Source organism: Anolis carolinensis, unplaced genomic scaffold, assembly GCF_035594765.1.
Source record: "Anolis carolinensis isolate JA03-04 unplaced genomic scaffold, rAnoCar3.1.pri scaffold_8, whole genome shotgun sequence".
Taxonomy (NCBI): Eukaryota; Metazoa; Chordata; class Lepidosauria; order Squamata; family Dactyloidae; genus Anolis; species Anolis carolinensis.
In genome coordinates this window covers 30,826,540-30,838,850 of record NW_026943819.1, presented here as the reverse complement: position 1 = coordinate 30,838,850, position 12,311 = coordinate 30,826,540, and the positions used below count along the sequence as shown (strand labels likewise).

Genomic DNA, 12,311 nt, shown 5'->3' with positions numbered 1-12,311 from the left:
AGTACGTAGAGATAATCAACGTCCCTCAATCCTGACATCGCATGCCTGGGAGCAACAGAAGTCTCTTCTCTTATCAATCAGGGCATGGCATAGGGATGATTTCACTCCTCTCCTATGAGTGTCTCTGAATTGTGACAAGGACTACTAGGTGATAATGCAGTTTAACTGATTCTGGGATATTCTAAGTCGTATGCTCATGCTTTTAAGTCAAGCCACTTTGAGTCTACTCTGGGAGAGATAAAGCGGGGTATGAATAAATATAATAATAATAATAATAATAATAATAATAATAATAATAATAATAATAATAGGCTCTGGCATAAACCAGTGCAGGTGGTCCCGGTGGTGAACGGCACACTGGGTGCCGCGCCAAAAGATCTCAGCCGGCATTTGGAAACAATAAACATTGACAAAATCATGATCTGTCAGCTGCAAAAGGCCACCCGACTGGGATCTGCATGCATCATCTGAAAATACATCACACAGTCCTAGACACTTGGGAAGTGTTCAACTTGTGGTTTTGTGAAACGAACTCCAGCATATCTATCTTGTTTGCTGTGTCATACAATAAAATAATAATAATAATAATAATAATAATAATAATAATAATAATAATACATCACACAGCCCTAGACACTTGGGAAGGGTCTGACATGTGATCCAGTACAACAGCCAGAAGAGTGTCTGCTGTGGACTCAACTTGTTGTGTTTCTAATAATAATAATAATAATAATAATAATAATAATAATAATAATAATAATAATAATAATAATAATAAATCACACAGTCCTAGACACTTGGGAAGTGTTCAACTTGTGATGTTGTGATACGAAATCCAGCATGTCTATCTTGTTTACTGTGTCATACAATAAAATAATAATAATAATAATACAGTAATACTACTACTACTACTAACAATAATAATAATAATAATCGATACATAGCTGCTTTGAGTCTCCATTAGGAGAGATAAAGCGGGGTATAAATAATAATAACAATAATAATAATAATAATCATGATCATAATCATATATTTTAAATTGTTGCTTTGAGTCTCCTCTGGGAGAGATAAAGTGGGGTAAAGCACCAGTTCTTTGGGCAGAGAAGGCTCCAGACCTCCAACTCCTAGCATTCCTCAGCATCGTACAGGGATGTGCAGCTACACGGTAGAACGAATGCAGTTTGGCACCACTTGGACTGCCACGGTTCACTGCTATACCATCGTGGGAGTTGTAGTTTTCCAAGGTATTTTGCCTTCTCTGCTAAAGACTGCAAACGGCAGCTCCCAGGATTCCACAGCATTGAGCCAGGCCAGTTCCGGGGGTGTCAAACTGCATTCATCCTGCAGCGTAGATGCCGTCTAGCCACTCTCTCGGCTTCTTACGAAGGCAAACCTTCTCTGAAGGAATCTGGCGTTTTGCCTTTGCCTCAGGCTGAGACAGTGTGACTCGCCTGGCGCTTCCCTCTGTGGCCGAGGAGGGATTTGAACCCAGGGCCCCAGAGACGTCACCCGGTGCTCCAACCACAGCAAACTCTATCTGTCTGCCTCTCTCCCGATAGGCACCGGGGACCTCCTTCTCTCGCGACGTGAATCCACGGACTGATCCATCTTTTTGCTTTTGAAGCCACATCTGCATTGTCCCCCCGGCAGTCTTGTGGCCGTGAGACCCTCACCCTGCTCTCTCTTGGGCCCGACTCGGTCCTTCCCCCACAGATCCCACTCTATTCATGTTCCGTGGGCGGCCCTGAGGAAGCCTCGCGTGGCAGGTGTCCTCTCTTGCGTGACTTCAGGAGGCTTTGCGCAGAGGCCGGGCCTTACCTTCCGGAGGCTTGGAGGGGGGCGCGGGGGGGGCCCTGGCCTTGGAGGGGCTGGACGTGGGGTCTTCCTTGAGGCCGGCGTCCTTCTCGCCTGGAGGGAGGGAGGGAAGCGGGGGGGGGGACATTAGGCCTGGGGGGCGGGGGGGGGGGGGGGGAAGAAAGCCCGGAAGGCACACATCTCTAGGGCTGCTGCTTACGGAATCATAGTCATAGAATTGGACGGGACTAAGTGGGCCATCTAGTCCAACCCCCTGCCACGCAGGAAAAGCACCATCAAAGGGGCCGGGCTGTGGCGCAGCTGGCTAGTAACCAGCTGCTATAAATCACTACTGACCGAGAGGTCATGAGTTCGAAGCCTGGGTTGGATTAAGCCTCCGACCATTAAAAAAAAATAGCCCCGGCTTGCTGTTGACCGAAAGACAGTTGCATCTGTCAAGTAGGGAAAATTTAGGGACGCTTTATGCGGGAGGCTAATTTAACTAATCTACAACACCATAAAACTGCTCACGAAGAAAAGAAGAGGAAGAACAGCCACCAATGGACGGTGAAGCAACAGCTCCCCCTGTGGCCGGAATCGTGAACCTGGAAAGATGTTAAAAAATGCCTCTGTGTCTGTCTAAAACTGAATGTTGTTTGTCTGTTGGCATTGAATGTTTGTCATATATGTGTTCATTGTAATCTGCCCTGAGTCCCCTTCGGGGTGAGAAAGAAGGGCGGAATATAAATACTGTAAATAAATAAATAAATAAATAAATAAATAAAATCAAAGCACCCCTGACAGGTGACCATCCAGACTCGGTTTGAAAGTTTCCAAGGAAGGAGCTTTCAGTTCTGTTCAACATCTCTATTAATTACTTGGATGAAGGTTTAGGGGGCATGCCGATCAGGTTTGCAGATGGGACCCAATTGGGAGGAAGAGCTAAGAGTCAGGATGCAAAAGGACCTCCACGGGTGAGAGAGAGGATTGGCCAAAAGTCACAAAAAACGTCCAAAGGAGGGCAACTAAAATGATCAAGGGTCTGGAGAACAAGCCCTATGAGGAGCGGCTTAAAGAGCTGGGCATGTTTAGCCTGCAGAAGAGAAGGCTGAGAGGAGACATGATAGCCATGTACAAATACGTGAGGGGAAGTCACAGGGAGGAGGGAGCAGGATTGTTTTCTGCTGCCCTGCAAGGACACAGAACAATGGCTTGAAACTACAGGAAAGAAAGGAGATTCCACCTGAACATCAGGAAGAACTTCCTCACTGTGAGAAGGGCTGTTCGGCAGTGGAACTCTCTGCCCCGGACTGTGGTGGAGGCTCCTTCTTTGGAGGCTTTGAAGCAGAGGCTGGATGGCCATCTGTCGGGGGTGCTTTGAATGAGATTTCCTGCTTCTTGGCAGAATGGGGTTGGACTGGATGGCCCATGAGGTCTCTTCCAACTCTACGATTCCATGATTCTAACCCGGCCGCCTGCAAGGATGCTTGCTTACCGTCGATGCCCAGCTTCTTCCTCTCCACTTCCTTCTTGTATTCCTCCAGTTCCTGGTCGGTGAGCTGGCTGAAGGGGTTCGGGGGCTCAGGTTCGAGGGGCGCCTCCGCCTGCAACTCGCCTCTCGCCTCCCCGTCAGACAAGAGGCCGTCCATCGACTGCAGCGGAAGAACAGGGCAGGCATTGAGTGGCCGTGGGAAGGAAGGAAGGAAGGAAGGAAGGGAGGAAGGAAGGGAGGAAGGAAGGAAGGGAGGGAGGGAGGAGAAGGAGGGGAAAGAGGAGAAGGAAATGGGATGGAAGAAAGGGAGGGAAAGAAAGGGAAGGAAGGGAATAAAGGATGGAAGGAAGAAAAGGCACAGAAAGGAAAGGAAAGGGAAGGAAAGGGAAGAAGGAGGGGAAGGGGAAAGAGGGGAAGGAAATGGGATGGAAGAAAGGGAGGGAAAGAAAGGGAAGGAAGGGAATAAAGGATGAAGAAAAGGCACAGAAAGGAAAGGAAAGGGAAGGAAAGGGAAGGAAAGGGAAGAAGGAGGGGAAGGGGAAAGAGGGGAAGGAAATGGGATGGAAGAAAGGGAGGGAAAGAAAGGGAAGGAAGGGAATAAAGGATGGAAGGAAGAAAAGGCACAGAAAGGAAAGGAAAGGGAAGGAAAGGGAAGGAAAGGGAAGAAGGAGGGGAAGGGGAAAGAGGGGAAGGAAATGGGATGGAAGAAAGGGAGGGAAAGAAAGGGAAGGAAGGGAATAAAGGATGAAGAAAAGGCACAGAAAGGAAAGGAAAGGGAAGGGAAGAAGGAGGGGAAGGAAATAGGAAGGAAAAAAGGGAGGGAAAGGAATAGAAAGCTTGCAAAGGAAGGGAAAGGGAAAGAAAGGGAAAGGGAAAGAAAGGGAAGGGAGGGAATAAAGGATGGGAGGAAGAAAAAGAACAGACAGGAAAGGAAAGGAAGGAAGAAGGAGGGGAAGGGGAAGGAAATGGGAAGGAAAGAAGGAGGGGAAGGGGAAGGAAATGGGAAGGAAAGAAGGGAGGGAGAGAAAGGGAAAGGAAAGGGAGGGAGGGAAAGACATAGAGAGCAAAGGAAGTGAAGACAGGAAGGGAAGGGAAGGGAAGAAGGGAGGGAGGGAGGGAGGGCTAGAAAGGGAAGAAGGGAGGGAGGGAGGGAGGGCTAGAAAGGGAAGAAGGGAGGGAGGGAGGGAGGGCTAGAAAGGGAAGGAAGGAAGGGAGGGAGGGAGGGACAAGAGGGAGGGACTGCAAGTACCGGGCTCCGGCTCTTCTCGGCAATGACGCTGGCCAGCAGCTGGGACTGGGGCCCGGCAGACTTCACCTCCTGCCGGTTCTGCTCTCGGATCTGCAAAGCGAAAGCCAAGGAGGGGAAGCCTCAGTGCCGGGATTCCAGCGCAAACACTCCCGAGAGCCTTCCCGGCCGCACTGAGGGGCAAGGGGGCAAGGCCACACCTTGTTCCTCATTTCCAGGACTTCCTGTGGGTCCGTGTGGAGAGGCACAAATTGGTTTGGGTTCTCAATCCGGATGGGCGTCCCGCTGCTGGACTTCTCCACTTCGTCCGCTTTCATCCACTGGAAAAGAGCATCGGATTATTATCGAGTCTCGTCCTGTCTTATCTTCCACCTTTTCACATAAACCTTTGCCCTGGAAATGGCTTGCAACATAAAGCAAATGTCAAGCCTGGGGCGCAGACGTGCCTTTTGAGGAAGAGGAAGCCCAGGTTCTGAAAAGGAGAAAGCATGGCGCCCTGATTTGGGAAGTATTCGCTGGCGAGCATCATGCGCAGAAGCACAAGGCGCCTCTTTGGCCCCAGAAGGTGCGCATCACACTTGCGGCCTGCTTAGGAGGCCTTCTTCACAACACCAAGGCTTCCAGCAACGGAAAGGACATTGCATTGAGCCATGAAAAACTGTTTATCCCCATAATAATTTGTTCCTTGACCTTTCTGCACTGGTCGCACCTCTCCTGGTCAACTTGACACTGGCTCAGGGCTTCTCCCATCCCAAACTGACTCCAAATGAATTTACTGCACTTTATTTGTCATCTTGAATGTACAACTTATAATGCACACTTTAGCTTATCTATTACTGCAACCTCGCTGGTTTTAATTCTCTGTCTTATTACGCGTGTTTTTATATCATATGTTACTGCTCAGATTTTATAATTGGTACATGTTTTTGTTATTGATGTATTGTATATTGTTGTTGTTTTTATTTGATGTTTCTGTGAGCTGCCCCGAGTCCCCTTTGGGGGAGATGGAGGCGGGATATAAATAAAATAAATAAGTAAATAAATAAAATAAATGAGAGGTGAGGCCCCTCAAAGAGGAGCGCCTTTGCTTTGGCTGAGCACTGAGACCACCGCACGATGCAGATCTCATGCTCACCCTGAGCTTTACAGGAAATAAGCTAAATAAATAAATAAATAAAATGTATATACAGTAAATAAGCTAAATAAATAAATAAATAAAATGAGAGGTGAGGTCCCTCAAAGAGGAGCGCCTTTGCTCTGGCTCAGCACTGAGACCACTGCACGATGCAGATCTCATGCTCACCCTGAGCGTTACAGGAAATAAGCTAAATAAATAAATAAAATGTATATACAGTAAATAAGCTAAATAAATAAATAAATAAAATGAGAGGTGAGGTCCCTCAAAGAGGAGCGCCTTTGCTCTGGCTCACCACTGAGACCACCGCACGATGCAGATCTCATGCTCACCCTGAGCGTTACAGGAAATAAGCTAAATAAATAAATGAAATGTATATACAGTAAATAAGCTAAATAAATAAATGAAATGTATATACAGTAAATAAGCTAAATAAATAATAAATAAATAAATAAAATGTATATACAGTAAATAAGCTAAATAAATAAATAAATAAAATGTATATACAGTAAATAAGCTAAATAAATAAATAAATAAAATGTATATACAGTAAATAAGCTAAATAAATAAATAAATAAAATGAGAGGTGAGGTCCCTCAAAGAGGAGCGCCTTTGCTCTGGCTCACCACTGAGACCACCGCACGATGCAGATCTCATGCTCACCCTGAGCGTTACAGGAAATAAGCTAAATAAATAAATGAAATGTATATACAGTAAATAAGCTAAATAAATAAATGAAATGTATATACAGTAAATAAGCTAAATAAATAATAAATAAATAAAATGTATATACAGTAAATAAGCTAAATAAATAAATAAATAAAATGTATATACAGTAAATAAGCTAAATAAATAAATAAATAAAATGTATATACAGTAAATAAGCTAAATAAATAAATAAATAAAATGAGAGGTGAGGTCCCTCAAAGAGCCTTTGCTCTGGCTCAGCACTGAGACCACCTCACGATGCAGATCTCATGCTCGCCCTGACCTTTACGAGGCCATGTGGCCCCAAAAGGGTGAGCATGAGATTGGCAGTGCCTGCAAGGAGAGTGGGCGGCCCACTCACGGTGGTCTTGGTGCGCTGGCTGCTCTCCTCGGCCACGTTGACCCGCAGGTAGGTGTTGGGGGTGTTGAGCCAGCGGGTCTTCTCCTTCTGCTGCTTCTGGGCGTGTTGCCGCAGGGCCGAGAGCGGGGCCGCCGCCGCCTCCTCCTCCTCGAAGAGGAAGGCCGTCACCGTGGCCGGGATCTCCACCTCGCTCCGGTGCCGGGCCTTCTCCTGGACAAACGGGTGCCGGTAGGCGTAGCCCGTCCGGAAGCCCTGGCGGGACACGGAGCCTGCGGTCAGGGCCACCACAGCCCCCCCCCCCCCGCACCCCACCACCCCTGAGGATCCCAGAGCCGGAAGGGACCCCAAAGGCCATCTAGTCCAACCCCTTCTCCCTTCATGCAGGGAAAACACCACCAAAGCACCCCGACAGATGGCCATGCAGCCTCAATAATAATAACAATAATCATAGAATCGTAGAGTTGGAAGAGACCAATCCAGTCCAACCCCCTGCCAAGAAGGAGGAAAATCTCATTCAAAGCACCCCCAACAGATGGCCATTCTGCCTCTGCTTAAAAGACTCCAAAGAAGGAGCCTCCACCACAGTCCGGGGCAGAGAGTTCCACTGCTGAACAGCCCTTCTCACAGTGAGGAAGTTCTTCCTGATGTTCAGCTGGAATCTCCTTTCTTTCCTGTAGTTTGAAACCCTTGTTCTGTGTCCTAGTCTGCAGGGCAGCAGAAAACAGGCTTGCTCCCTCCTCCCTATGACTTCCCTTCACGTATTTGTACATGGCCCTCATCATGTCTCCTCTCAGCCTTCTCTTCTGCAGGCTAAACATGCCCAGTTCTTTAAGCCTCTCCTCATAGGGCTTGTTCTCCAGACCTTTGATCATTTTAGTTGCCGTCCTCTGGACGCTTTCCAGCTTGTCAACATCTCCCTTCAACTGCGGTGCCCAAAATTGGACGCAGTGTGATTCCAGGTGTGGTCTGACCAAGGCAGAATAGAATAGAGGGGAGCATGACTTCCCTGGATCTAGACGCTATTCCCCTATTGATGCAGGCCAGAATCCCGTTGGCTTTTTTCACTGCCATATCACAATGATCATAATAATAATACCAAGTGTTGCAATCCCAAGTGACAGCAGAATCGACGAGAAGCAACTGGAAAAGCTGACATAATATGAGGATTTAAAGATCAAGCTGTCAAGCCAGTCAAGGGGGTCCCAGTGGTGATGGGCACACTGGGTGCAGTGTCTAAAGACCTGGCCCTGCACGTAAACACAAGCGGCGCTGACCAAACGACCACCTGTCAGCTGCAAAAGGCTCCTCTACTCGGATCTGCACACATTATTCACCGATGCATCTCCCTGCGTGGAAGAGCGGGGCTGGGCTGGATGGCCCTCGGGGTCCCCACCAGCTCTGGGATGCTATGATTCTCAGCTGCACAGCTGCTGGCAAGCACTGGGGTCCCGGCGGGCGCCCTGTTCTGCCCTTTGCAGCAGAAGGGCCACTTACGAGGTTGTCCAGCATGCGCATCAGGGCCTCGAACTCGTGCTCCCCGAGGCGGCTCTTCCGCATGGGGCCGAAGGTGCTTCCTGCCCACTGGACGGAGCCTGCCTCGTGCGGACGGTGCTTCTCCCGCTCCAGGACGATGAGGCTCTCCGCCCCGCTGGCGCTGGACAAGGCCGAGATCTAGCGGGAGGGAGCCTGGGATCATCATCATCATCATCATCACCCTCCTCCGGCACTTATTATTATTGCATGTATTGACTCAAGTCTGACGCACCATCTAATGTAATATGCACCTCAATGTTCAAAACCCTGTATGGCCATGTTCCAGAAGCATTCTCTCCTGACGTTTCACCCACATCTATGGCAGGCATCCTTAGAGGTTGTGAGGTCTGTTGGAAACTAGGCGAGTGGGATTTATGTATATAGGTAAAGGTTTTCCCCTGACGTCAAGTCCAGTCGTGACCAACTTTGGAGGTTGGTGCTCACCTCCATTTCTAAGCCGAAGAACCGGCGTTGTCCGTAGACACCTCCAAGGTCATGTAGCCACTGGTATGACTGCATGGAGCACCGTTACCTTCCCGCTGGAGCGGTACCTATTGATCTACTCACATTGGCATGTTTTCAAACTGCTAGGTTGGCAGAAGCTGGAGCTAACAGCGGGTGCTCACTCCGCTCCCGGGATTTGAACCTGGGATCTTTTGGTCGGCAAGTTCAGCAGCTCAGCGCTTTAACACACTTTGCCACCGGAGCTCCTTGCTCCATATATATCATACCCATAAATCCATAATTTATGCCACTATTATGTGTTTCCTGGGTGCAAAACAGACCCGCTTGCTGCTCTCCTCCCCCTCCCCCTCCCCTCCCTCCTTCTCTGGTGCCTCACCTGGACTTCGCAGGCAGCCTGCAGGTGGAAGATCTTGTAGAAGGCCTCCTCCACCGTGTCTCCAAGGGCCACGATGCCGTGGTTCCGCAGCACTAGGACCTGCCAGCGAGAAACAGCCGTCGGAAGAAGGAAATGCTCCCATTGGCCTCCCATTGGCCATTGGCTGCCCCAAACTCTGCCCCCCCCCCCCCCCCCGCCCAGCGTGGAGAGCGAAGCCTCAGCGGCCTCCGTGCCCAAAGAGCAGCCGGCAGAGCCAATGCCGTTTTGTGATGAGTGGACTGAATGGAACTGGGGCCTGGCCAAGGGCCTCTTGGGGCTTGGCAAGGCTGAAGAATCCATCCTATTGAAACCTTAAAATGGCAAGATGAAGGAGGTGAAGGTTGTGTTGCTTTGTGACGTGTGTTGGGGAAGGCATGCCATTTCCTTGCGCAACAGCACAATGGCACCTAAGGCTACTCTGTGCAGCTGCACCCCGTGCTGACCTTGCAGGTGGGTCCGAGGCACTTCTGCAGCTCCACGCGGTCTGCTTCGTCCTCCATCTCGCCGTTGAAGTCAAAGGAGACCATCTCTCCGGCCAGCAGGGCATCGTGGGAAATCAGCAGGAGGCCCTGCTTCATGGCCGACACCTGGAAAGGGAGCAGCAGAGGTCGGTCCGTCGGTCGGTCGGTCGGTCGGTCGGTCAGCGCCTTGGCCCGTCCCTCTGCCCGGAATCTGTGGTGGACGAGGGCGGCGTCTACGCCTTGAGCGTATTGCACCTGGGCTGCCATGGCTCCACGCGATGGGAAATGGGAGCTGCCATTTCGCAAGCTCTTTTGCCTTCTCTGCCCAACAGCGCTGCCGTCTCACCAAACTACAGATCCCAGTGTTGCACAGCATTGAGCCATGGCAGCTGAAGGAGGTCAAGCCTCCTTGGGTTTACTGGGTTGATTGGTTTCGACTTGTCCAGCCTGAGGACATTGACAAGGTTCTTGGAGCGGTGGGGGTGGCCACCTGTGCCCCAGATCCTTGCCCATCTTGTCTTATTGAACTTCGATTATGAGAGTCATTGATGCCTCTCTTCAACAAGGGCATATTCCACCTTGCCTTAAAAAAGCAATTGTTAGGCCTATATTGAAGAAGGCAACATTGGATTCTTCATTATTGGACAACTATCGACCAATCTCCAACCTCCCATTTTTGGGCAAGATCCTGGAGAGGGTGGTTGCCTCCCAGCTCCAGGAATTCTTGGATGAGACCGATTATCTAGATTGGCTGCAGTCTGGTTTCAGGCCTGGTTACGGGACTGTGACGGCTTTGGTCGCCTTGGTGGATGACCTCCGCAGAGAGCTGGACAGGGGAGTGCATGCCGACTGGTTCTCTTGGACATCTCAGCGGCGCTCGATACTATCGACCATGGTCTCCTTCTGGGGCAACTCTCAGGAATGGGTCTTGGGGGCATTGCATTGGGGGCCGGACTGTGGTGCAGGCTGGTGAGCAGCCTGCTGCAATAAATCACTCTGACCATGAGGTCATGAGTTCGAGGCCAGCCCGTGGCAGTGTGATCACCCGTCAATTAAAAATAAAAAATAGCCCCTGTTCGTTGCTGACCTAGCATCCCGAAAGATAGTTGCATCTATCAAGTAGGAAATAAGGTACCACTTATAAAGTGGGGAGGCAAATTTAACTAATTTACGACGTTGGAATGAGGAAGTGCCGTCACAGTGTATTATGAAGCAGCTGCTCCCCCCTGTGGCCAGAATCAAACATCCCCTCAGGAGAAGGTTAAATTGCCTCTGCGTCTCTCTGTCTCGGTTCTAAGTGTATGTGGGCATTGAATGTTTGCCCTATATGTATATAATGTGATCCGCCCTGAGTCCCCTTCGGGGTGAGAAAGAAGGGCGGAATAGAAATACTGTAAATAAAGAAATAAAGAAATAAATAGCAGTGGCTCCGCTCCTTCCTGAGGGATCGCACCCGGATGGTGAAGCTGGGGGAGACACGCTGCTCGGACCCCTGGCCTTTGACCTGTGGGGTCCCGCAAGGTTCTATTCTGCCCCCATGCTTTTTAATATCTACATGAAACGGCTGGGTGAGGTCATCCGGGGTTTTGGAGTTTGGTGCCATCTCTACGCAGATGATGCCCAACTCTACTCCTCTTTTCCATCGAACTCCAAGGAAGCCGCCCAGACCCTGAACCAGTGCCTGGCAGCTGTGTCGAACTGGACGAGGGCTAACAAGTTGAAGCTTAATCCAGAGAAGACAGAGGCCCTCCTGGTCAGTCGTGGGACCAATCAGGGTGGTCGACGGGGTCGCACTGCCCGAGGGCACAGGCCCATTGCAGTCTGGGACGCTACGCTGACACTTGAAGCCCAGATGCCGGCGGTGGCCGGGAAGGCCTTTGCGCAATTAAAGCTTGTGCGCCAGCTGCGACCATACCTCAAGAAGTCTGACCTGGCCACGGTGGTCCACGCCATGGTTACATCCAGACTGGATTACTGCAACGCTCTCTACGTGGGGCTGCCTTTGAAGACAGCCCAGAAATTCTTGTTTGCTGTGTCATACAATGTCGTTGTGTCAATAATAATAATAATAATAATAATAATAATAATAATAATAATAATAAGGCAGAGGCTGGCCGTCTGTTGGGGGTACTTTGATAGTGCTTTCCCTGCATTGCAGAAAGGATGGGTTTGGACTAGGTGGCCCTTGGGGTCCCTTCCAACTCTATGACCCCATGATTCTCAATATGGAAACATTCACATCTCAGCATCCGGCCTCAACCCTTCCGCCTCCCGCTTGGACTCCTCCTCCTCCTCCTCCTCCTCCTCCTCCTCCTCCTCCCATCCTATGCATTGGGCCCTCTGATGCTCTTGCTCTGCTGGCGCCCGGCCGTACTCACTGCCGCGGTGGCTGGAGTGTGGAGGTGGACGATGCACCGGACGTCTGGTCTGGCGGCGTAGATGGCGGCATGGAGGCCGAAGCCGCGCGTGTCCACCGGGAAGCTGGTGCTGCCTTGCTCCACCACTTCCCCCAGGATGTTCACCTTGATCTGCAGGACAAGAAGCAGGTGGACGTTGGACACGAGGAAGCCCAGGTGGACGAGGGGGACGAGGTCACAGGGTGACCTGGGCAGAGTCCGCAGGCCAGTCCCTTCCCTTGGAGCCTTGGACGCAGACTCAGAAAACTACTGACGAGTCCACGGAAGGAAGGGAAGAGGGACAA

General features: G+C 50.2%; 1 protein-coding gene across 2 annotated transcripts in view; it reads right to left on the bottom strand.

Moving 5' to 3' along the window:
* The window catches only part of add2 (adducin 2), a 51,477-nt gene that overhangs the window by 9,797 nt on the left and 29,369 nt on the right, over positions 1-12,311 (bottom strand). The window contains exons 6-14 of one of the 2 annotated variants that reach the window (XM_003228517.4): positions 11,989-12,138; positions 9,593-9,736; positions 9,111-9,209; positions 8,231-8,407; positions 6,737-6,988; positions 4,733-4,852; positions 4,536-4,625; positions 3,290-3,446; positions 1,819-1,908 (exon numbers count right to left, since the gene is read on the bottom strand). In XM_003228517.4, the coding sequence (XP_003228565.1) occupies positions 1,819-1,908; positions 3,290-3,446; positions 4,536-4,625; positions 4,733-4,852; positions 6,737-6,988; positions 8,231-8,407; positions 9,111-9,209; positions 9,593-9,736; positions 11,989-12,138 (1,279 nt within the window). The remainder of the gene's footprint in view (positions 1-1,818; positions 1,909-3,289; positions 3,447-4,535; positions 4,626-4,732; positions 4,853-6,736; positions 6,989-8,230; positions 8,408-9,110; positions 9,210-9,592; positions 9,737-11,988; positions 12,139-12,311) is intronic. The other variant, XM_008122228.3, reaches the window with a different exon arrangement.